At 41.2% G+C, this 23,812-nt stretch overlaps 1 protein-coding gene across 9 annotated transcripts in view; it reads right to left on the bottom strand.

The window, feature by feature from the left end:
- CHRDL1 (chordin like 1) overlaps window positions 1–23,812 on the bottom strand; it is a 112,269-nt gene that overhangs the window by 67,021 nt on the left and 21,436 nt on the right. For all 9 annotated transcript variants that reach the window (XM_022556730.3, XM_022556734.3, XM_089904176.1 and 6 more), the window contains 2 exons: window positions 18,899–19,011; window positions 16,192–16,285 (listed from right to left, as the gene is read on the bottom strand). In XM_022556730.3, coding sequence (XP_022412438.1) covers window positions 16,192–16,285; window positions 18,899–19,011 — 207 coding nt within the window. The remainder of the gene's footprint in view (window positions 1–16,191; window positions 16,286–18,898; window positions 19,012–23,812) is intronic.

Genomic DNA, 23,812 nt, shown 5'->3' with positions numbered 1-23,812 from the left:
TTTATTAGTTGGGAGAAGCAAGCAAGGCCAGCACTGAGGAGAAAGTCCTTACATGCTCCCTCCACAGCACTACTAATAACATGAAAAAAATTATCCAATTTAATCCCAAAGACTGATTTCAAATCAAAACAAAGCAAATAAAGCAAAGCAAAACAAAAGGAACAGTGAGAGAGGCACAAGGGCTCCCCAGGGTTCCTCTAGCTTGTGCGATGGGTGTGGGTGTGAGTGAGTGAGTGTGGTGGAGTGTGTACATGAGGGTCACGGCGGTGTGGGGGGGATGGTGAGGAGGGTACGCAGGCTTGGAGGCTTTGGGGGTGAGGGCTAGGCGAATGTGCTCTGACTCAGAGGAGGACTCTCCCTCCGCTTGCTTCTCTCAGCGGGGTGAGGAGAATTTCACTTGTGTCAAACAACCTCATGCCCAATTCCTCTGAAGGGGGGCAGGGAGGACAGTGTCTAACACAGAGAGTGTTAATGGCTGCTATTTTAACAATCTAAACTCACTACCCCAGGGCGCCAGGAGAAACTAAACAGTCTTAACTGCAAAGGGTGCAATTTGAAAAAATCAAATAAATAGCTGAAGGCACACTCACACTGAACTTGTGCCCAACTCAGTGTCAATCAACAAGTTTCCACTGAATGCTGGACAAGCCACCCCCTCTCCCAAAAAGAACACAGAAAACATTGCAAGTTCAGTTTGGGGGCAGCTGGATGATCTTATGTATCCTGTCCTTCCCAGTTTCCCCCCCCCGCCTTTTGCTCATTCCTTCTTCAGCTAAGACTTTCGTCCCCTCATCCAGCCCCTCCCAAGTTGATTTCTTTCTAATGCATCTCCCTGGCTCTGGCCCTCAGTGCTATGCTGCTTCTAGTCTGTGTTCCTACACATGAGGACAGACCTGCTGGCCTGGGCCTCCAGGCAGGGCTGCCCCATCTGCACAGCAACAGCTTCCCACCTGCCACGTGCCCCAAGTGGAGACCGAGAAAACAAACCCAAATGGACACCAAATTATGGCTCCATTTGCCAAAATTTACATTTTGATAAGGCACATGCTGAAAAATTCTATTGTTCTAGGCTTAGGATGTGGTCTAGGCACCTATTTGAAACTAGCCAAACACGGCCACTAAGTCTTAGCATAAAAGCCTCATCTCCAACTTGGCCAGTGTGTTCCTGCTTCCCCAGACTGAACCCTGGCCCTGTATTCTAAGATAATGATGAGAGCTTGCATTTATGGAGGGCTTACTATGGGCTGGGCCCCATGCTAAGCGCCTTACATGTACTAATTCATCTAATCCTCACAACAGCCCCTTGAGGCGGGAACTACTTACCTACCCGCTGGCGCACACACACACAATCTCACCCACTCAGACACGCACCTCACACACGCGCACACTGGCACTGAGTGCGTGTCCACTCAAGGAAGCCTCTCTGCTGTCTCCTCAGTGCTCGGGTCTTCAAAGTCCCCTCCCCAAAGTCTCTCCACTGACATCTAGAATTCTATCGGTTGTGATTTCTTTTAGTTAAGCATTCACCGTATCTGTTGATAAAGAGTGAAGCCCCCCCCCCCCCCGGAAGGGGTAACCCAGCCTCCTTCCCACCAGGTGACAGTGACAATGGGAGAGCTGAGTGGCTGGGAGAGAGGGGAGCATGTGGAGGACTGAGAGAGAGGAAAGGGGGTGCAAAAAGATGTCTGGGAGTACTAAACACAAATGTCTCCTCCTCCCAATGTCTGCAGTGGGCTGGGTGTATGTTAAACTCTAGGACATATGAGGTCCTTTGAGACTAGGCCTCCATCAACCTGACCTTTCCAGCCTCTTCCTTCCTGCACAGTCCATATTCACTCCAGTCATGCCCCCCCCCAACATGCCTTTGTGCATGCCCTCCCCTTCCCCCTTCTCCAACTGGCAAAGTCCCATTCATCTCTCAGAACCCAGCTTGGATGTCAAATGTGGACTCCTCTCTTAGGAGCTTGGCTCCCAGCTCTTGTACAGGGTCTCTCTCTCCTGTCTCTGCCTGATGGGCTCTCATCCATACCTCTACTGGGGTGCTCACCACACTGTGTTGTAATGATTTCGTTATGCCTGTCTCCTCCACTAGATTGTGAGCTCCTTGAGGCAGGGACTCTGAAACCTCAGCACCATACATGGGACCTGGCCCCAAGCTTGTACTCAGTGAAACGAATGAATGAGTGAATGAATGAATGAGTAGACGTGCACCATCAACTCTGGCTGGGAGGAGACTCCCTTTCCTGGGCTTCTCTGGGTGAGGCTGCTATCCAGTGTTTCTCAATAGGGTCACCACTGGAATTTCGTTGTTCCTAGTCACTTCTTCACTGCACTGTGTTCCTACTCACTGTGAAACATTTAGCATCCCTGGTTCCTGCCCACGAAATGCCAAGGACATTCCCCAATCACTGTGATGACCAGAACAGTTCCTCAACATTTCCAAAGCCACGAAGGTGGTAGGGTGATCCTCCCTGGTTGGGAAGCAGCACTACAGCAATGGTTTCTAGCCCTGATCCCGGTGGTCTGAGAGGCCCCCTGCAGTACAGTCATGCTGTGCTCCTGCACAAGGTGCTGGATGACGGGCTCCAGCCAGAATGTGAATTAGTAAGAAAGTGGCGAGTGAAGCAGCCCTGGCCTGCTAACAGGAATTATGGCAGCCCAAACAGCACACAACAGCACAAAGAATCCTGCTCAATGTTTTTACGACTGGGGGCAGCGGGAGGGGTCAGACCTAGCCAAAAAACTGAAAAACCCGTAAAACTTTCAAGGCAGCCCAGAGATTGTTACCTTGTCTCTGAGTGCATTCTCAGCACTGCCCCCATGTTTCTGGCAAGGCTCACTCTACTTTGAAAACATCAGCATTACTGGGCATCACCTTCACTCAGGGCACCTCTGAAAATCTAATTAGAAAGAAATAGAAAAGAAAGGCAGAGGTGATGCCATTTATTTTATCCTTCTGCCTGACACTCATTAAACCAGTCACCTGTTTCCTTTAGACACTCCACAGCTTTCTTTTTTTTTTTTGCTTATTTTTTTTAGTTTTATTTTATAACCATTTTTTAAAAATTGAAGTATAGTTAATTTACAATGTTGTGCTAGTTTCAGGTGTACAGCAAAGTGATTCAGTATATATATATATATATATATATATATATATATATATATATATTCTTTTTCAGATTCTTTTCCCTGAGGCTGGAGTCATATGGTCAGTGCCTGGGCACGCGGCTACTGTCATTGGGCTCTACAGGAACAAGTACCGAGTTTCAGGCTTTGCCCGCATTCTCTCTTAGAGTTGCAATCTGGGGACTCAGGATTTAAGTTCTTTCTCTCCCCTGCTGTACACTGCCTTGCATATATATACCTCTTTATACTTTTCAAAGCAATTCCACACATCCACTTCGTTTTCACTGTCAATGCAAACCTTCAGAGAAGGTAGGAATTATCACTCGCATTTTGCAAGTTGAGAAAACAGGCACAAAGACGCTAGCCGGCTCTGTGAAAGTCCCACACTGAATTAGGGGGAGAGCAGGGTTAGACCCCATCTCTTCACTGGCTGTGTGCCTTCCTGCCTCCCCCACCTTGATAGCACAGTACAGCCTCACCTGGGGCGAGGGAAAGCCGTACCCATACAACTGGAGCTCTCTCTCCATCCCAAATGTGGTCCTGATTCTGGAAGCCAAATGGGCCATCGAGTCAGTGACATAGACCTGAAGCCAGATGGCCTCATCCAGATGCCAACACACTGGGGCACTGTGCAGCTTGGAAGTCAAAGCCCCAAATGCCTTCTCCCTAGTTCCAAGGGCATACCTGAAGGACAGAGAGCACACCCTTCTCCAGACTTTGGTATTGCTCTGCTTTGTGCAAAAACAAGCAGACAAAACCCAGACCAAACCAAACCACACAACAAGAAGACCAAAATAATATAGACAAGTAAACAAAAATAGTAGTCCCCAAACGGCCATATGCACATACACAATTTTCTGCTCGATTGTAACATTTAAAGGTCTTCTGGTCACCTTTTGCCTCCAATCATAACCACCAAGACAAATGAAAATGTAGTGCCATTTAAAAATATGTTATGCTGGGAAATACAACTGACACACCTAAAACATAAGTGTACAGTTGAATTGAGGATTATAAAGCCAACACCCTTGTAACTACCACACAGGTCAAGAAGGCTCCATCCCTCCCCACTGGAGGTAACCACCATCCTGACTTTTGGGACAATCACTGCCTTGCTTTTCATTATAGTTTTATTACATTTATGCACCTCCCTTAACAGTATAGTTTAGTTTTGCCTGTTTGGAACCTCATGTTAATTGAATCTCATTACATGCATTTGTGCACGTCGGTGCATCTTGCTCTTACTCAGCGTTAAGCCTGAGGTATGATCTACTGACTTTCAAAAGACTTCTGCTCCCCTTATTTAAGCCTGGAAATCAATTTCTTCCTTGTACCTAACTTTTTATGCTGAAGCTCATTTTTGCCCACTCTCCCCATTTGGAGATGGAAGGAGAAAGCTGGTTAGCATCCTCTAAGACCCATTTATCTTTCTGACATTTGTTGAAGTCCCTTTAGTCTTTCTTTCACCAGGCTCAGTAATCACACTTTTCCTTCAACATTGCCTCATAGGTTTGATACTCTAATCCTTTAATAACCTTTCTAATAAAACCATACTGAATAGCTCCAGACATGATTGCCCTCAGAAAGCAATCTCAGAGGAGGCCCTTTCAGAGATGTACTTCTCCAGGTAAAGGGAAACAGGGATACAGGTCTACCCCTATGGGTTTCTCCAAAAGATAACAAAAGCTGCCAGTAATCAGCTCCATACATGATGCTCTCTGAAGTTCCCTGGGAAACATTAATAATGAATATGTCTGTCTTTCAAAACCCAGCATTTCACACAGTCATTACTGGCGGTTACTGCTTGTCAGACCTGTCACTGTCAAAGACAATGCGGTCTCTGCAGTCTTCCTCATCCTCTGAAAACTATGCTCAGAAAACCAACATTTGCTAGATTCTTCTAAGACCCCTTGGTTATCTCCTGACTTTGCTTTCTCATCTCTACCACCAGCTTCTTCTCAAATTTCTTTTCCATTCTTGTCCCCATTTAAAAAAGAGACATGCTACAACATGGATGAACCTGGAAGACATTCTGCTGAGTGAAATGAGCCAGGCACAAAAGGAAATACACTGTATGATTCCATTTATATGAGGTTCCTAGAGGAGTCAAATTCACAGAGACACAAAGTAGAATGGTGGTAGCCAGGAGCTGGGGGAGGGGGAAATGGGGAGTGGTTTATAAGAACGGAGTTTCAGTTTGGGAAGATGAAAAAATTCCCGAGATTCATGGTGGTGATGGCTGTCCAACAATGTATGCGTATTTAATGCCACAGAACTGTACAGTTGAAAGTGATTAAAATGGGAAATTTTGTTATATACACTTTGTTACCATAAAATTTTTTAAAAATAAAAAAGAGATTTTTTTAAAAAGGAAGGAAGAGAGGGAGGGAAGAGGGAGGAAGGGAAATAGAGAAAGAAAGCCAGGAAAAAAGCAAGCCACATTTCCCTGCCCGTCTTGTTCCCTAACCCTAACCCCCATTTCTCTCCTATTAAAATAGTAAAGGAATACCGCTTATAAAAGGTAGGGTGGTGAGCGTGGACTCTGGTTTGGCCTTAGATCCCTGAAGGCAGGATGTTGTGAATGTGAAGAATTCAAAGCTGCATGAATTTGCTAAAGGAAAGAAAATCGAGCTTCCAGGGACACTCACCTTATCTCTGTTTTAAAAGTAACCTCTACTCCCAAGTTTGAAGTCTTTCCTTTTCTCCCCAATTAAAAAAATATCCAACCAACCTTCTTCCTCCCCCTCCTGCAGACAACTTTGATTTATCCCTTTCTTTAAAGATACAGTACATATACTTCATAGACTCCCTCCAATTGAGGGAGTATAGCCCTAAAAAAAAACAGAAAAAAAACCCTGTTTCAGCAGTCACATATCTATTGCTGGACCACTTCCCACTCTCTGGGTCTTAACGTGTATGTGGCGAAGACAAAAGACAACACACCAAGATATCTCTAAAACAGACTACTTTATGGCCAAAAAGATGGAGTTCTGTGAGGAGGTAGGTTTTGGAACAGATTTTAATAACTGTCACCCCCAATCTACCAGTTTCTAAAATCACTTTTAGGGAATAGCTGACGGTGTAAAAAATCTAGATACAAAAATCAGAGGAAAATCAGCCTAATAAAGACTGCTATTTATCTTAGTGGCTGCAAATAATCTGGTAAATCTTTTGGGCTATAGTTATTTTGCATTCAAAACCCTGAAGTGAAACCCTTTGGCTCTAGACAACAGATAGCAAGGATATTTGGTTACTTCTGAAACATATTGGTTTTAAGTTAAGAACCCCAAAGTGAAAAACTTGAGAGAGTTAGCAACTCATCCTAGAAACCACTGTGTCTTCTGCCACGAATACAGAACTTATCCTTGATGTTACAGAGAGGCTCCTCCTTCACCCCTACCCACCCCCCGCCCCTGCCCCTGCATAACTCTTCCAGGTACCCAGGTTAGTGGCCTCAGGATCTTCCCCCACTCACCCCCCATTCACTACCATCAGATTCTGCTTTCTAGATCCTGTGTGCTAGTTAAATTAAAAATGATTAATAAGAGTTATCACCTCCAAAGATAGATGAATTCATCAAGAATCAAAGTCTGAATTCACAAGATGAAGCTGTAAGATTTTAATAGCATTTCAGGTATCAGGCAACTTGGCAGGGAAGTAGGGTGGGGTGGGAGAAGGGGAGCCTGACACAATGCTGGCTGGACAGGTCACGGGAAACTAAGGTAATCATCTCCTGCTCTGCTTACTCAGAAAGCAGGCCCTGGTTTCTGGATCAGCCCTGCAACCAGGAAGAAAGCTCACTAAAGGACATTTTGCTAATCCTTCCCTTAAAATACCCTAGATGTGACTCTTATTTCAAACTAAGTTGAAAACAGACTAAGCTGAAAACACTGATTTTATTTCAAACTACGTTGATTGCTTTTCCCTTTGAGAGTTTCATTTGTTTATCAACAGAAATTCCTGGGCTAATTCCGAGAAATGCCATTCATTTCTCGCCAACAACAAGTCACAGACAATGGGTGGGGTAGAGGGGTGAGCTCCCCACGGAGGGTCCTTCTTTCTGGACCTGACAGCCAGGGGCTCTGAATGTGGACAATGGCAGAAGAGAAAGGCTCTGGGTGGGAGCTCTGGGAAAGCAGGGAGACCAGCCAGAGGGAACAGTGAGTACATGTTACTGCAGGGTTGGTCCTGGAGGAGTGTCACATAGGCAAAGTATGTTTCTGGGGGTGCCTGTGCTCCCCATTATCAGAGAAACAATGTTGTCAAGTTGCCCCCGGCTCTCTGCAGATGCACAGGGCCTTGCCCAGGATCTTGCCCAGGACTGCTCTATGCAGGCAATGCTCTCACCTCAAGATCTCCCCTGGGCCCTGTTACCATAGTGCCGTCCCCCATCCAAGTGCAACAGAATTACTTGAGGTGCTTGTTTAAAATGCAGAATACCCACTACAGCCCAACTGAATCAGAATTTTTAGTGTAGGGCCCGGCAGTCTGCATTTTATTAAATCCCTTTAAGCACACTAAAGTTTAAGCAATATTCATTTAGGGTCTTGTTCTAAAACGGCTTGCTACTCTAATGAACTTCTCCAAACTAAGATACTGTATTTACCAATAGCTTATTGCTGTAATATAAACAACTTTTAGAAATTGAATGGCATAATCCAAGACTTCCTAAAACATATACTAAAGAACACTAATCCTGCTAATAAGTACTCTACAAAAACCAGGTCCCGTGGCTGAGTAAGTTTGGAAAATACTTCATCCCATACACTCACTTATAGATTCATAGTGCATATTAACATACTAAAGGCTTTGCGAAGTCCTGCATTGAAAGAAACCTGTCTAACTTTCTCTAATCCAGAAACCCTCAAGTTTATTTGACCATATAAATGTTTTCTCTAGTTAACCCTATTAATTGTCCCATAAAATTGTGTTCCTTGCAGCAAACTTTGGGAAACAATGTCTTAACCAAGAAGAATGATTGTAATGGTGGAGGTTTCTTAAATATAGCAAGCACGTGGGAGATTTATTTGGGACAAATGGGGCTTTTCAGTATCCCTCAATGATGTGCCACCTTCTTCACCTTTACATGGGGCCAGCTTTGATTAACGTCCATTGAAAGAGTTCTGCTCTACCATGACAGAAAGCCATAGTTTTCCTAAATGTCTTGTTCTTGTATGGCATAAGGGCTTCTAGAATGCTAACAGGAAATCACATTCTTTTTAAAAAAGGAACTAAATCCCCAGGGTTTACCAGAGACAAAAATCACCTCACCTGGCAGAAGGCAAGTGGGATGCCACTTTCCTGGAGAAGTTTTAACCCTTTATACTCTGCAGCGTTCAAAGACCAAGTGTATGAGGAAAACAATGGAAATAAACCATGGAAGACAGTGAAAGAGGTCTAAATGGTAAGACGGCAGTTAGTATAGACATGGAGGATCTACTCATCAACAGTGAACATCTCTGTGGCCACCTCTCAATAATCAGTATAAGAATGCTAACAGTGATAATAATAAAGTAAAACCTCTGCTATCCAGAGACCAACATTCCAGAATCCTCAGGCTTCTGGATAGCTCTAGACCCAGAAAGAGTTTTTATTAATATACCAATCTTTTGGGAATTCCCTGGCAGTCCAGTGGTTAGGACGCTGCGCTCTCACTGCCAAGGGCCTGGGTTCAATCCCTGGTCGGGGAACTAAGATCACTCAAACCATGTGGCACAGCCAACAAAAACAAATAAATAAATACCAATCTTTTGCAGGCAAAGAAATGACACTTGATCAATCATCTTGTATACTATGGCTTTTGTAGTTCCCTCACAAAAAAGGGAAAAGAATATGCTAATTAGCTGTTACTATGTAAAAGGAATTGATCTTTTTCAATCAAACCCAGGAGGCAAGTGAATACAGAATTCAGAAAAGAGCAAAAGGAACGAGCAGAGCACAGTGGCGATTAGACATGGATGATGGCAACAGCAGCAGTCAGCAGCAACCATGAGGATGGCAGCAGATACTCAAAGAGATTAATCAAAAGAAGATGGGATAGCTTTAAAATCTGGGGGAGATTCCTCAGTAAGTTAAACACAGAATTTCCATATGACTCAGAAGTTCCACTCCTAGGTATATACCCAAAATAATCGAAAACATATGCCCCACAAAAACTTGTACATGAATGTTCATAGCACTATTCACAATAGCCAGAAGGTGGAAACAACTCAAATGCCCGTCAACTGATGGATAAACAAAATGTGGTATATCCATACAATGAAATATTATTCAATCATAAAAAGGAATGAATTACTAATACGTGCTACAACGTGGATAAATCTTAAAAATATTATGTTAAGTGAAAGAAGCCAGATGATGCAAAAGACCACATATTTATGGTTTCATTTATGTGAAATGTCCAGAATAGTAAAATCCATAGAAACAGAAAGCAAAGTAGTGGTTGCCAGGGGGCTGGAGCAGGACAGGTAATGGGGAATGACTGTTTAACAGGCACAGCGTTTTGTTTTGGGGTGGTAAAAAAATTTCAGGAACTAGGCTAGTGGTGATGATTGCAGCAATATTGTGAATGTTCTTAATGCCACTGAATTGTACACTTTAAAATCATAAGTTTTATGTTATGTGTACTTTACCACAACTAAAAATAGATGAATCTCCCCCTTGAACTTTTGCCCTTAAAAAAAACAAACAACTGGGGGGAGCAAAAAAGGCCTGTCTACCTGATTCCTAAAACACTGGAAGTCACAGACATGGAGACAGACATAGTCCTAAAACTAGACTCCCTTTTTATATAAATGTACCGGAACACAATGTGCAGACAGGCCAGCGACTACAGACCAAAAAACAGATTCAGAGTGGCTGAGTGACTTGCAGCCCTCACTCTAAACTGTCCAAGGCCAAATGCCATATAGCTACCTCCTATCTTATGTAGTCTGCTTCTGCTATAGTATAGATTTGTGTAATCCAAACTTGTTCATATGTGAGTGGTAGATAAGAGAAAGATGTTGGTATAAAACAGAAATTGCATTGGTTCATACATAATTTTCCTTAGCAAATTCATATTTTGTACCATCAAGTGACAGCAACTGAATGCCAAGTACACTAGCACAACCGAAATCAGCGAACCATGAAGGAACACAGTACTCTATCCCATTCCTGTTCACCTCACATTCTCCCTCTTGGCTCAGTTTGGCCGTACGCTCGGTCTTCTAAATGCTTATCACATGATTCTTTCTGATCTTGTGCATTTTTCTCTTGTCTCTATCACTCAGCGGCCTCAACCTTTCCTTATACCCCCCTTCCTTCAAGCTAAAGTCGCCATTTTAAAGGATGAAGTCTCTACTGACTGTAACATTCTTTATTAGAAATCTAAGGTGACTTTTTAAACCACGCTAGTATTTTATTAGTTACAGAGTTGCATAAGTTTAGAGTTGTTTGCTCCAATCCTGTTTTTTCCTTAAGCTTGTTATTTTTCAGTGTACAGTTTTGAAGAATGGGAGGATTTTCAGAAAAGCACATATCGCATTATAACAGAAATGCCTGTATTCACTAGCTAGCTCACTACCCAACTCCTGTTGAGAAATGGCATAGGGCTTCCAGCACCTCCTTATGGGAGCACACAGACTATAGTGCATCTGTGGAAAGGTTATTTCCTTACCCTGCCTGAAATGTGAAAGACTGGGGTGAGGAGTGCCTCTCTTGGCAAAACCACACTGTCACTCTCTCTATTAAAACCATATCATAGAACTAAACCTCTTCATACCTAGCTGAAAAGGAAACACTGGATTAGGTCTCTGGTAAGAGATCAAATCAGATATTTTGGCAAATTTATAACAGCTCTTTAATGACCTGGGAATGTTGGAATACCTCTAAGGGAACCCAAGTTTATTCATTCTGAATAGCAAATTCTTAATGGAATGGCCATTTCAGAAAACTGTTAGTGGGGCTTCCCTGGTGGCACAGTGGATAAGAATCTGCCTGCTGAGGCAGAGGACACAGGTTCAATCCCTGGTCCGGGAAGATCCCACGTGCCGCGGAGCAACTAAGCCCGTGCGCCACAACTACTGAGCCTATACTCTAAAGCCCACGTGCCACAACTACTGAGCCCGCGAGCCACAACTACTGAAGCCCAGAGCCTACAGCCCATGCTCCGCAACAAGAGAAGCCACCGCAATGAAAAGCCCACGCACTGCAATGAAGAGTAGCCCCCCGCTCACCGCAGCTAGAGAAAGCCCGCATGCAGCAACGAAGACCCAACGCAGGCAAAAATAAATAAAATAAGAATAAAAATAAATTTTAAAAAAAGAAAGAAAACTGTTAGATAATATTGTGATTTAGGCTCCTGGTCACTATAAAAGTCGTCTTTTGGTGATAAAAATTATACATAAAGAACAGAAGGAAGCAAGTCATATTCTTTCTCTCCCCCTTGCCCCTTTACCATTCAACTCCCCCAAAAGAGAAGATATGGAATTCCATTCCTACAAATCTTTCATCAAGGACAACAGAGAGTCCTGCTTAGAGACTGGGATGAATTTAATGACCTTTCTCACTCCTGTGCAGTCTTGACTTTTTCATTATGAATGTTCTACCTTCCACGTAGCACCAGCCTCTGGACCCAGCAGAGCCCTGTGGTATGTGACCAAGACTTGATCTCTGCCATGGAGGCCTGGGGAAGTGCTGGAGAAAAAGTTTTCACTTGCTCTTCATGGGAATCGGTATCGATTTCTCTCTGGTAATTCTGGAAAAGCAGTCTGCATACTCTGATTTCCACGGGTCAGCAGGAGCTACAGGAGACAACCTCAAATGCAGGTGAGAACCTTGGAAATTTCAGGGGGTAAGAAGTTTAGAAAGCTAGAGCCCTGGGACACACAGAAACAGATAGGGGGTGAAGTCTCCTCTGTTCCCTCCAATGGAAGATGGGCTCTAAGCATGGCAGGTAGACTCTTCCCACAAAGTCCATCACTACACAGTAAACACTCCCTGAAGTTGCTACTGCTGTAGGATAGTATGTAAAACCTTGCATATATGCCTTCCTTGTTTGTTTTCCCTTTTTGATATAGAACTTGTTCATCATCTCGGCTTTAAACATTCTATTTTTCAGTGAAGACGGTTTCATCACGGTGCCTTCCATTGGCTTAAGACAGAACAGTAGAGCCCTTTCCTTTGACCAAACATTCCTGTGGCCCTGAAGGCATGAGTTTCCTCATGTCTAATAATCATTGGGGTGGAAGGAATACAGAGGACTCATCACATCCATTGCCCTGTCTCAAAGCAAAACTGTGCCACCTCTCTCAAATGGGTGGGTAGCTTTTTATTTCCAGAAATATGCAGTAAAGAGACTAAAATCCTCCTTAGTCATTTATTCTAGGATTTAACAACCACTGTGTCCCAAAGTTCTTTCTTTTATCAAACTCCATTCTTCTCTGCTATGGTTTAAACCTGTTTATTCTTGTTTTATCTTCAACAGAAAAAAAAATAGCTGGTTTGCATTCCAGTTCCATATGGCATAGAGAGCACGTGAGAAAACGCCCTGCTACTTTCTGAACAAAGAAGAGTGAGAGACGAAATATAAAAGTAAACATAAATAAATAAATAAAACTGCAAAATCATCCTCAGAAACAAAAGTAAACTCTCTATGAAATAAAACACAAGCAAAAGTACAGCAATAAATGGGGGCCAAAGTGATATGGTCCACTGGCAGCTGGGACCAGATATAGACAGTTATATCCAGACAGCTGAGTAAGAACTATGGCCTATAAATGGCTTCCTATGTAAAGATGGGGACTAGAGTCACACTCCTCACATGTAAACAGGGGCTGACATAGCTCTGCCCACCCAAGGTGGTTCCCTCACATGGACAGATTGCCCAAGATGGGCAGCTGCAGCTGAGGTCCCAATCCAAGGTCATTATCAGGGACTAGCCCTGCATGAGAAAACAGAGGTAGAAATAGACCATCTAGATATGAGGAAGCCCAAGGTGGGACACCAACTTATGACCTGGTTTAGTGCTAAGTGAACTACAAGGCCTGAAACAATGCTACCACAAGAAAGGAAGGACTTATGCAAGACAAAAACCCCATGGATGATGAGTTTTTAAACAAAAATTTTAGAAAACAAGCGGAAATCTGGAACTAAGAAAAGCTATGAAGAAACCCAATGAAAGTGAGAATTCACAGCTGAAAAAAAATGGATATTTGAACAATCAGAAATGGACTTTAAATAAATATTTAAATACCTTAAAGAAATAAATAAGAGAATAAGACCCCAAGAAACAATAACAGGGGTTTATAAAATGGCAATTTGTAGATTTTTATATATCAATAATTCAAAATACAGTTATTGGGGAAAATACAGTTATTAAAAATAAAACAACAAATAAAACCCAACAGATAGTCTATACAGTAGGCATGAAAAAGCTGGAGAAAGAATTCATGAATTGGAGGACAGAGTTGAAATAATATATCATTATAGGGAGTATTCCAATATATCATTATGGGGAAAAATAAAGTAGACATTAAGAGACTCAGAGTGTAAATTAAATGAGCTGCAATGACATATACCAAAGACAAGATTAAGAATGAACAAAAAGAGAGAAGGAGAGGTAATTTTCACAAAAATAATGACTTAAAATTGAAGAGAAATTTGAGTCCTTTGGCTGAAAAAAAATCATGTGCTGAGCAGGCTAAATAAAAACAAATCATACATCAAAACACCTCATTGTGTGCATCAAAGAAAACAGAATATCTTAAAAGCTAGAAGAAGAAGAAGACGGATTACCTATGAAAGAACTATAATCAAAGAGCAGACTTCTTATCCACAAACAAAGGAAGTCAAGAAACCATTTATTAATATCTTCAAAGTGCTGAGGGAAAATAAACGTGCACCTATAATTTTATACCCAGCCAAATTATCATTCAAAAATGAGGGCAAGGGACTTCCCTGGCAGTCCAGTGGTTAAGACTCTGCACTCCCAACAGGGGGCCCAGGTTCAATCCCTGATCGGGGAACTAGATCCCACATGCATGCCACAACTAAGAGTTCACATGCCACAACTAAGAAGTCTGCATGCCACAACTAAAAAAAAAGATCCTGCCTGCTGCAACTAAAGATCCCGTGTGCCGCAACTAAGACCCAGCACAGCCTAAATAAATAAATAAATATTTTAAAAACATGAGGGCAAAATAAAAACATTTTTGCATATAAGGATTAGGGAACTTCAGTATCACTACCCACAGAAAGAACTGTTAAAGGTTACAGTTAACACGAAAAATGAACTCACAAGGAAGTGACCTGCAAGAACAAGAAGGCAAAGGAAATGAACAGCTGGTTTCTATACTCCATAAAATGGACTTTTAAAGTCTTAAAGATAATGGTGTTTATTTCTTTCCATTTTATCTTTTCTGGGACTTATGACCTCAATTCTTTTAATACTTTCTTTTTCTCTCAAAAGAACTGCTAGCTTATACTTTCCGTTTTTCTCAGTAATTGCTTCCTGTTATGCAGCTGGGGTAGATGACAGCCATCTTCCACTCTGTGCGCTTCCACCCTATGCTCTGTGTCTGGGCCCTGCCCCAACCTCCTTCCCAGGAAAGAACAATTTCTGCACAGCCATTTAGATCAATTCCTATGACATTAGACCACTTTTAGAGACTTCTGGGATAAGCAGCTTTTATAAGGCTATTTGACAGGCAACCTGCCAGATGAAAAAAAAGAAAGAATCCTCCCATACTACACCCTTGTAATCCAGTTTAAATAGAAGAAGCAAATAAACACAGACAAGAATGGTACACTTCATTTAGGGATTTATTTTATTTCAAAGAACAACTTTTAGGTTGATGATATGCCAAGTCAGTCTCTCATATCCTGAAGCATATACTATGGTCACCAATACTCAGAATGATAAACCTGTGACATGGCATGACCTTTTGCCATCTGGGAAAGGATCCCAAAGAATCAGAGTGTATTTACCAATGTAAGAAAGTATAAGTTATAAAGGTGGTGACAAAAAGGGCTTGGGGATTTCTTCTCTATTCAACAAAATCTCCATTCCTGTAACATTTCAGTTAACCGAGTTGTCACTGAACCTCATTCCTACCATTTTTGCCCTGACACTTTTGGTTTCTCTAGTGGTTCTTCATGTTTTTAGGGTCATGAACACCCCTTTAGGAATACCAATAAAGCTATGGATCTTCTCTAAAGGAATTTACACACATACATTGTTACACCAAAAACTGCAAACAATTTTAAAAGGTTTGCTAACCCCCCCCAAAGTCCACCCATGGACCCCAACTCTGTCCTCAAGGGAAACAGAATCAACTCACAGGACTACAAAGCTTCTACTACCTAGATGGCAAGATGATCACTTACCTAGGACTGCTGTCAGGCCCATGGGCATTCTCTGAATCATTCTGTGCTTGCATGCCTCTGGTGTGGGAGCCAAGCCCCAGACGTGAACAAAGTGTCACTGAGACAGCCCCTGCCTCAAACACCCTAGCCACAAACCATGAAGGTAGACGTTCTAATAGCCTTGGGGAAAAGTCTCTGCCTGCCTTCCCCTTAGCCTTGCTCTGAACAATGTATACATAATAACTGTACAGTCTGGAGCAGGCAGGCAGCTTTATACCGTCATAAACACCACTGGTTCAGCTCCTTTGATTTTTTGAATAGCCCCTCATCATTCAGAAGCTATGCTCAAATGCAATTCCAGCACTAATTGTGTAGGACACGTGCCTCCATGCTACAACTCCCCTGGTGTCTGCTGCCCACGGCAGGAAGAGGCTGGTTATGGAAGAAAAATCTCTGGGCCACAATTCCCTTCCCCCAGTTGACATCCACCTTCAAATGATTAAAAGCCTATGAAAATCTGTTACTGGGTACCCAAGAACTTATTAGAGCCTTGAAGAGCCCACTTGGGCTATAAACAGTATTTGGAGGCTGGTGCACGCGCTGCCTGAAAGTGTCCTATTGTTATTCCTGCCTGGAAGTTTCCCCTTCTGAGGAATTAGGGAAAAGGGGTGGGTTGGTGGAAGAGGGAGAGCCAGGAAAGAAAGAGGCGAACTGGTTTACCTGGGCAGCGCGGGCAGCAAAGATGAGGAATATGCACGGGAGAGAGGCAATGAAGGCTTGGACATCTGACTCGGCTGCAAAGCACATTCCCGTTCTGAAAGACAGAGGCAACAACAATAACAAAATAAATGTTTTTCAAGGTCACTGGGATCATGCCAGTTTGGGAAACAGTCATGCAGGGACTCACCCAGACAGTGAATAACACATTCCCGAGAAACTGAATGAAATCAGCATTTTCTTTCCTTTTCTCATCACTAGCACCTCCGCTGGGTTGGTTGATAGCTTACTGGCATATTTTTCTAAGGATCACTACTGCCACAGTTTTCAAAGCCTCCCACAATTACTGGGAGGCTTCTTCTGACTTGGCTCTGTGACGTTTCTACCACTCCCCAGTTCTTCACGTCTTTTCCAAGAGCCTAGTGTGATTTCATAATCACCTGTCCAATGTCATGGAAGGAAGGGATTAATGAGCAATGGGTCCCTTGAGCTGCTACCCACCCCTGGGCAAGGAGAGCCCTAGCACATGGACCCTGGATTCCACATAACTCTTCCTTGGTCCCGAAGACTGAGTGCTCCCTCTTCTCATTTCCTTTTCAAGTCAGAATTTTACTGAGAACAAGCTAGAGTTTGGAATTGAACTGATTAGCTAGTATGACTGGGGGAGGGGGCGACTGGGTCCCTGCCTGATTTACAGTGACAAGATCCCTAGCTCTGACGGCTTTCAGCCATTGCTAGAACAAAGGAAGACTTTGGAAATCAATTTTGCATTAACATTTTCCATCTATAATTCATCGGAAGTATGGGCTACTTGTATCCATCAGGGTTTTGTGGGGGAAGAGGGTAATGAAGAGGATGTAGAGAGAAGATGCCTAACACTTGAGCCATTGGCATTGGGATCACAGTAACATTTTCACTGCCCTGCAGATAGCAAAGCCTCATCCCCCAAGGGTTAGCTGTCCATTTCTAATGCGTTGGGTCAAGAATCTGACACAATCATGCCATACCAGGCAGTTAATCAGTCTCCAGATGCTCTATTTAATAACTGCCCTAGCTATTTAAAGATGCAGGCTTCTTTTACCCCAATTTGAATCACCTGACCACAAATCTTTTTCTTTTCTCATGTATTTTCTAGAATAAATTTTTGGAGCATTGCGTTTGGAAACACCACGGAGCCTCCTTACATGTCACGCTCCTCAGAGCCAGGTGGTGTCATCTTGAAGCGAGATCACCAAAGCATATCAGAAATCACTGCACCTGGCTGAGGTCTCAACTGATTCCTCCTTAATGCCTTATACTGATTTCTGTTCTAGAGTTAATCGGTTAATAAAAATAATAACCACAATGATAGCGATGTTATGCAGTTAGCATTTCTCGAATATTGACTGTGACCAAGCACTGTTTTAGGTGACTGAGATGGATTAGTGAATTTAATCCTTACCATAACCCTATGAAATAGGTAATACCATTATACCATTTTAAAGGAGAAGAAGTTGAAGGAATCTCAGAGAGGTTAGATAACTTGCTGAACATAACACAGCTCAGAAGTGGCAGAGCCAGGCTTGGAAACTTGGTCTGTCTTGATTCTAGAGCCCTGTGGCCTGTTAAGACCACCTAATGTTGCCTGAAGGTTAGGTTTCCACATGCTCAAAATTCTGAAAGCCCAAGTTTCTATTCAAATGGCAAAAGAATCAGGCTTGCAAGCGAGTGTTCCTGTTCTACCTGGGCGCTAGCGAGGAGTTGCAGTTCATCCATGAGGTCTCAAGTGAGAGGCTAGTCTTGAAAATTCTTTCTATATGTTCAGAATTCTCAATCCTCAAGGCCTAGTACAAGGCCTCCTTTCCCAATTGGCTTAATGCATTGGTTCTCTACCAGGGGCCACTTTGCTCCCCAAGTAACTTTGGCTATGTCTGGAGACATTTCTGGTTGTCACAGCTGGGGTTGGTGCTACTGGCTTCTAGTGGATAGAGGCCAGGGGTGCTGCTAAATATCCTACAATGCACAGGACAGCTCCCTACAACAAGAAATTATCTGTCCCCAAGAGTCAACGAGGGCTGAGGCTGAGAAACCCTGGCCTAGTATATGATGGTAGAGGCTTGTTTGGAAAGGTGCACCATAGCTGTGGTCCTGGGTCAGGGCCATGGAAAGATGGGACTACCTGCTTTGGCTATTGCAAAGATGGCATTTAAGCTGTCCAAATGCCTCTTTGAGTGACTGGACTGGAGCCAAGGCCAAGCCAAGAGAACTCTAATCCTCACAAGGTACAGGCCAGGGTTTCACAACCTCAATCCTAATTACAGTTGTTGGCTGAAATAACGTAAAATACACTCTCCATATGAACCAGTTTATAATCTGTCCTAATCTCTTCTCTAAAGGCCAGGCTTGAAAGTGGTATTCAAAAATGATACTGTCTCACAATCCAGGCATTATATTGAGCTTTCTCCTCCACTCCACTTTTTCCATGTCCTATATCATTTGGCTAAGAGACCATTAAGTATCCATCTATAGCAAATACTCATCGAGAGCCCATGAAAATCAAGCCAAAAGGCAACAGAAGAAAAAGACAGGAGATGTGTATTTTTCCTTACAATCTGCTTCCTAACTTCTTTTACGTTTTTATCACTCATGCTCCCTGGCCATCTAGGCACTTGAAGGCAACTCTGCATGCTGAGGAGCAAAGTAGGAAGTCAAATGCCATCGGAGATTGTACCTCAGAGCAGATGCAGTTCACGCAGTAAACCAACCCATAAGGTTCCAGGTAAGGATGCCATCTCTCACCCACTCTGTACTTCTTGTCTTGAAACACACAATATGTCTCTGAATCTGTGAGGGAGGAGATAGAATATGCCGGTTAGAAAACATGGACCAATCACAAAATCCAAAGGCAATCACAGGTTCCATCCACTTTAGTGTACATCAAGAGAAGAGGCATAGGGAATATTTCTAGAACCCCTATGATGGCTCAGTATTTTACATGCTTTCCTTATTTGATTCTACAATGACCCAGTAAGGTAGGCACTATTAGTCTCATTTTATAGGCGAAGGAAATCAAGAGTCATATAACTAGTTAGTAACTGACATGAGACTCAAACTCAGGTTTGCCTGACAGTGAAGCCAAAATCTTGACTACTGCTATTATAATGGTAAGATAAGGGAGCATGCCGTGTGTCTTTTTGGAAAAGGCTGTGCTACCTTGCTTTGGAAATGGAAGCTAATGTCTGAAATGCTGATCTATCAGGACATTCTCAGAGCTGCCTGGTGGTGGTGTAGAGTGATGAATTAAACACATTGTGTTAGGTCCCTATAAAAGGCTTTGCTCACACATGCTAACATCATTCCATCATTAAACAAATATTTGGGCACTTGATCTTTGTTAGGCACTACGCTAAGTGCTGGGGATAAAATGCTGAGCAGAAACACACACAGTCCTTGTTCTCATTCAACGTATAGACTTCTTGCTTAAACAATTCTCAATTAACTAAAAGTAATGTCTCCTTCCCCTTTGCTGGAATATAATTTTTGATAGCCACAGCTTATCTTGTACCATAGTTACTTGAGCACATACTGTGTTACTTGTCTTATTTTACATCTCTCATTTCTCCATTAAGGTAAAAGGTCCTTGAATGTAGAAAACATTTATTCTTCACTCTCCATCTATCACATGGCCCAGCACACTGTGGCCAATAAATGTAAGCAAATGACAAATGACTAGTAAATGAATTTCCAAATCATGTGGTTTGTCTTCCAATCCCATCCTCTTCTGTCTCCTGCTTCCCATCCTCCTTCCCATCATACAAGGTCAAAATAAACTGAGACACCTCTTGTTGCAAACACATTAATTTCCCCACACACTCCCCAGTAGATACTGCCTTGATGATCAAAATGGAAAGAATAAAGAAAAGACAGATAAGCAAGAAACAGGAAGAAGATATCTCCCACAAATAAATTATTAATATAAATACAATGTTAGCATCTGGAATATTTTCCATTCATTCAAATCGATAAGTAAAGGACCAACCAATCCAATAGAAAAATGATCTAAGCACATGAAGAGCAATTTAGAGAAGAAATGAGAGCAGGCAATAAACAGGAAAATATGTTCAACCTCATTAGTAATCAGAGATTCAAATTAAAACTACACTGAGATAAATGCCTCAAGTGTTACTTATTGCTTCAAAGACCCTCTGTGGTTCTTTCCAGCTTCCCACAAGATAAATTCATTTTTACTTTTCAAATCTTTATTTCCAACTTCTTCAGGACGATGAACTGGGAGTCAGAAAATCTGGGTCTGAATCCTAACTAGCTCTAGTTGTGTGGCATCGAGCAAGTCATTTAACTCTGTCAATCTCAATTTTCAGCATCTATGAGACATGGATTATATGTTTCTCAAGCAAATGTTGAAGAATTAGATAAAGCTCTTTGTAAATTATAAAGTGCTACAAAACGTAGAGTGTTATTTTATACTAATTGATTATTTTCTAATTAGAAAGGTAATGGCTGCTCAGTGTAGAAAATTGGAAAACACAGAAAAAGAAAAAATAAAAATGTAAAAGTATATAGAAAAAAGAGAAACATTCCATTCACACAATTCCAGCACAAGAAGAAGCCACTTTTAATATGTTGGTAATTCATACATTGCCTGTGGATTGAAGGAAAAAATCAAAAGAGAAATTAGAAAGTATTTAATAATTTAATAATAATTATAATAATTTAAAGTATCTAGTAATTTAAAAGAAAATAAAAACACAGCATATCAAAATTAGTGGGATTCAACTAAAGAAGTACTTAGAGGGAAATTCATATCACTAAGTACCTATATTAGAAAAGGGGAACAATCTCAAATCAATGCCTTAAGAAACTAGAAAAATGCAGAACAAAATAAACCAAAAGCAAATAGAAGGAATGAATAATAAAAAACAGAAGTCAGTGAAATTGAAAACAAAATCAATAGAAAAAAATGAATGAAACCAGAACCTGGTTCTCTAAGACAATCAATAAAATTGATAAACTTCTAGCAAGACTAACAAAGATAAAAAGAGAGAAGATGCAAATTACTAATACAGGGACAAAAGACAGGTCTTTATTATACATGCTACAGATACTAAAAGGATAAAAGGGAGATATTATGAATAATTTTACACCAGTTAACATCTTAGATGAAATGGATGAATTATTTGAAAGACACAATTACCAAGGCTTACTCAAGGAAAGATAGATAATCTGAATAGTCCTACATTTTCTAAAGAAAGACAAAGAAGCAGCATATCCAAAACAATTTTGAAAAAGAAAGATGTTGGAAGACACACACTATGTTATTTCAAGACAATATAAAACTAAAGTGTTCAAGATAGTGTGGTGTTGGAAAAAGGTTAGACAAATATGCCAATGGAATAGGATGGAGAGTCAAAAAGCAGACAAGGACCCACACTTATGGGTCTACTGATTTTCAACAGAGGCTCACCAAAAAACTGAATAGAAAGTACACAGAGTTCCCATATATCCCCTCTTCACGTCACCCCCACTTTTTCCTGCCATTAAGGTCTTGCATTAGTGTGGTATATTTGTTACAATTAATGAACTGATACTGATATATTAATATTAAAGTACATAGTTTACATGAGAACTCACTCTTTGCATAGTTCTATGTGTTATGACAAATGTATAATGACATATATCCACCATTATAGTATCATACAGAATAGTTTCACTGCCCTAAATATCCCCTACTCTGCCTATTCATCTTTCCCCCACTCCACTCCCACAACGCCCGAAAACCACTGACTTTTTACTGTCTCTATAGTTTTGTCTTTTCCAAGATGTCATATAGTTGGAATCATAGGGTATGCAGTCTTTTTAGACTGGCTTCTTTCACTTAGCAGTATGCATTTAAGATTCCTCTAAGTCTTTTCGTGGCTTGACAGCTCATTTATCATTGAATAATATTCCGTTGTATGGATGTACAGCTTGTTTCTCAATTCACCTGTTGAAGGATGTCTTGGTTGCTTCCAATTTTTGGAAATTGTGAATAAAGCCGCTAAAAACACTTGTGTGCAGGTTTCTGTGTGGCATAAGTTTTCAACTCATTTGCATAATACCTGGGAGTGTGGTTGCTGGATTTTAGAGTAAGGTTACATCTAGCTTTTTAAGAAACTACCAAACTGTCTTCCAAAGTGACTGTATCATCTTGCACTCCCACGAGCAATGAATGAGAGTTCCTGTCTCCACATTCTAATAGGTGTGCAGTGGTATCTCATTTGTTGTTTGAATTTGCAATACCCTGATGACATTTGCAATTGAGCATCTTTTCATATACTTGTTTGCCAGGTATGTATCTTCTTTGGTGAGGTATCTGTTTAGCTCTTTTGCCCATTTATTAATTGCATTGTTCATTTTCTTATTGTTGAGTTTTAAGAGTTACTTGTATATTTTCAGTACAAGTCCTCTATCAGATATGCACTTTGCAAATATTTTCCCTCAGTCTGTGGCTTGTCTTTTTACTCTCTTAACAGTGTCTTTGGCACAGCAGAATTTTTCACTTGTAATAAAGTCCAGTTTATCAACTTTTTCTTTCATGGAGCATACTTTTGTTGTATCTGAAAACTCATTAACAAACCCAAGGTCACCTAGATTTTCTCCTATGTTACTTTCTGGAAGTTTTATAGCTTTGCATTTTAGGTCTTTGATCCACTTTGTAAGTTATTTTTTATGGTCATTTTTTGCATGCAGATGTCTAGTTGTTCCAGTACCATTTGTTGAAAAGAGTATCCTTTTTCCAATGAATTGTCCTTGATCCTTTTGCTGAAGATCAGTTGACTATATTTGTGTGGGTCTATTTCTGGGCTATGCTCCACTGATCCATTTGTCTATTCTTTCAATGACATCACATTGTCTAAATTACTATAGCTTCATAGCAAGTCTTGAAGTTGGGTAGTTTCAGCTCTCTAACTTTGTTGATGTTCTTCAATATTGTGTTGGCAATTTTGGGTCTTTTGCCTTTCCATATAAACTTCAGAGTTACTTTGTTGATTTCCACAAAGTAAATTGCTAGGATTTTGAATGGTATTGTATTGAATCTATAGATCAAGTCATGAATTACTGGTATCTTAACAATACTGAGTATTTCTATCCATGAACATGGAATCTCTTTCCAGTTATTTGATTTCTTTCCTGAGAGTTTTGTAGTTTTCCTCATATAGATCTTATACACATTCTGCTAAATTTATATCTAAGTATTTCATTTTTGGGTGCTAATGTAAATGGTATTGTTTTTAATTACAAATTCCAATTGTTCATTAATAGTATACAGGAAAACAATTGACTTTCATACATTAACCTCATATCCTTAAACCTTCCTATAATTGCTTGTTAATTTTAGGAGGGTGTTTTGGTTGATTCTTTGGGATTTTTAAAATAATCATGTCATCTGCTAGCAAAGGTAGTTTTATTTCCTCCTTCCAAATATGTATACACTTTATTTCGATTTCCCACCTTATTGCATTAGTTAGGACTTCCAGTACAACAATGAATAGGAATGGTGAGAGAGGACACCACTGCCTTGTTCTTGATCTTAGGGGCAAAACATACAGCTTCTCTCCATTAAGTGTGGTATTAGCTGTAGATTTTT

Source organism: Delphinapterus leucas, chromosome X (genome assembly GCF_059928025.1).
Source record: "Delphinapterus leucas isolate spDelLeu-1000000601 "Yukka" chromosome X, BTC_Dleu_Yukka2, whole genome shotgun sequence".
In the NCBI taxonomy this organism is placed as follows: domain Eukaryota; kingdom Metazoa; phylum Chordata; class Mammalia; order Artiodactyla; family Monodontidae; genus Delphinapterus; species Delphinapterus leucas.
Note: the sequence above shows the minus strand (reverse complement) of the source record. Positions and strands in the feature narration are given on the sequence as shown.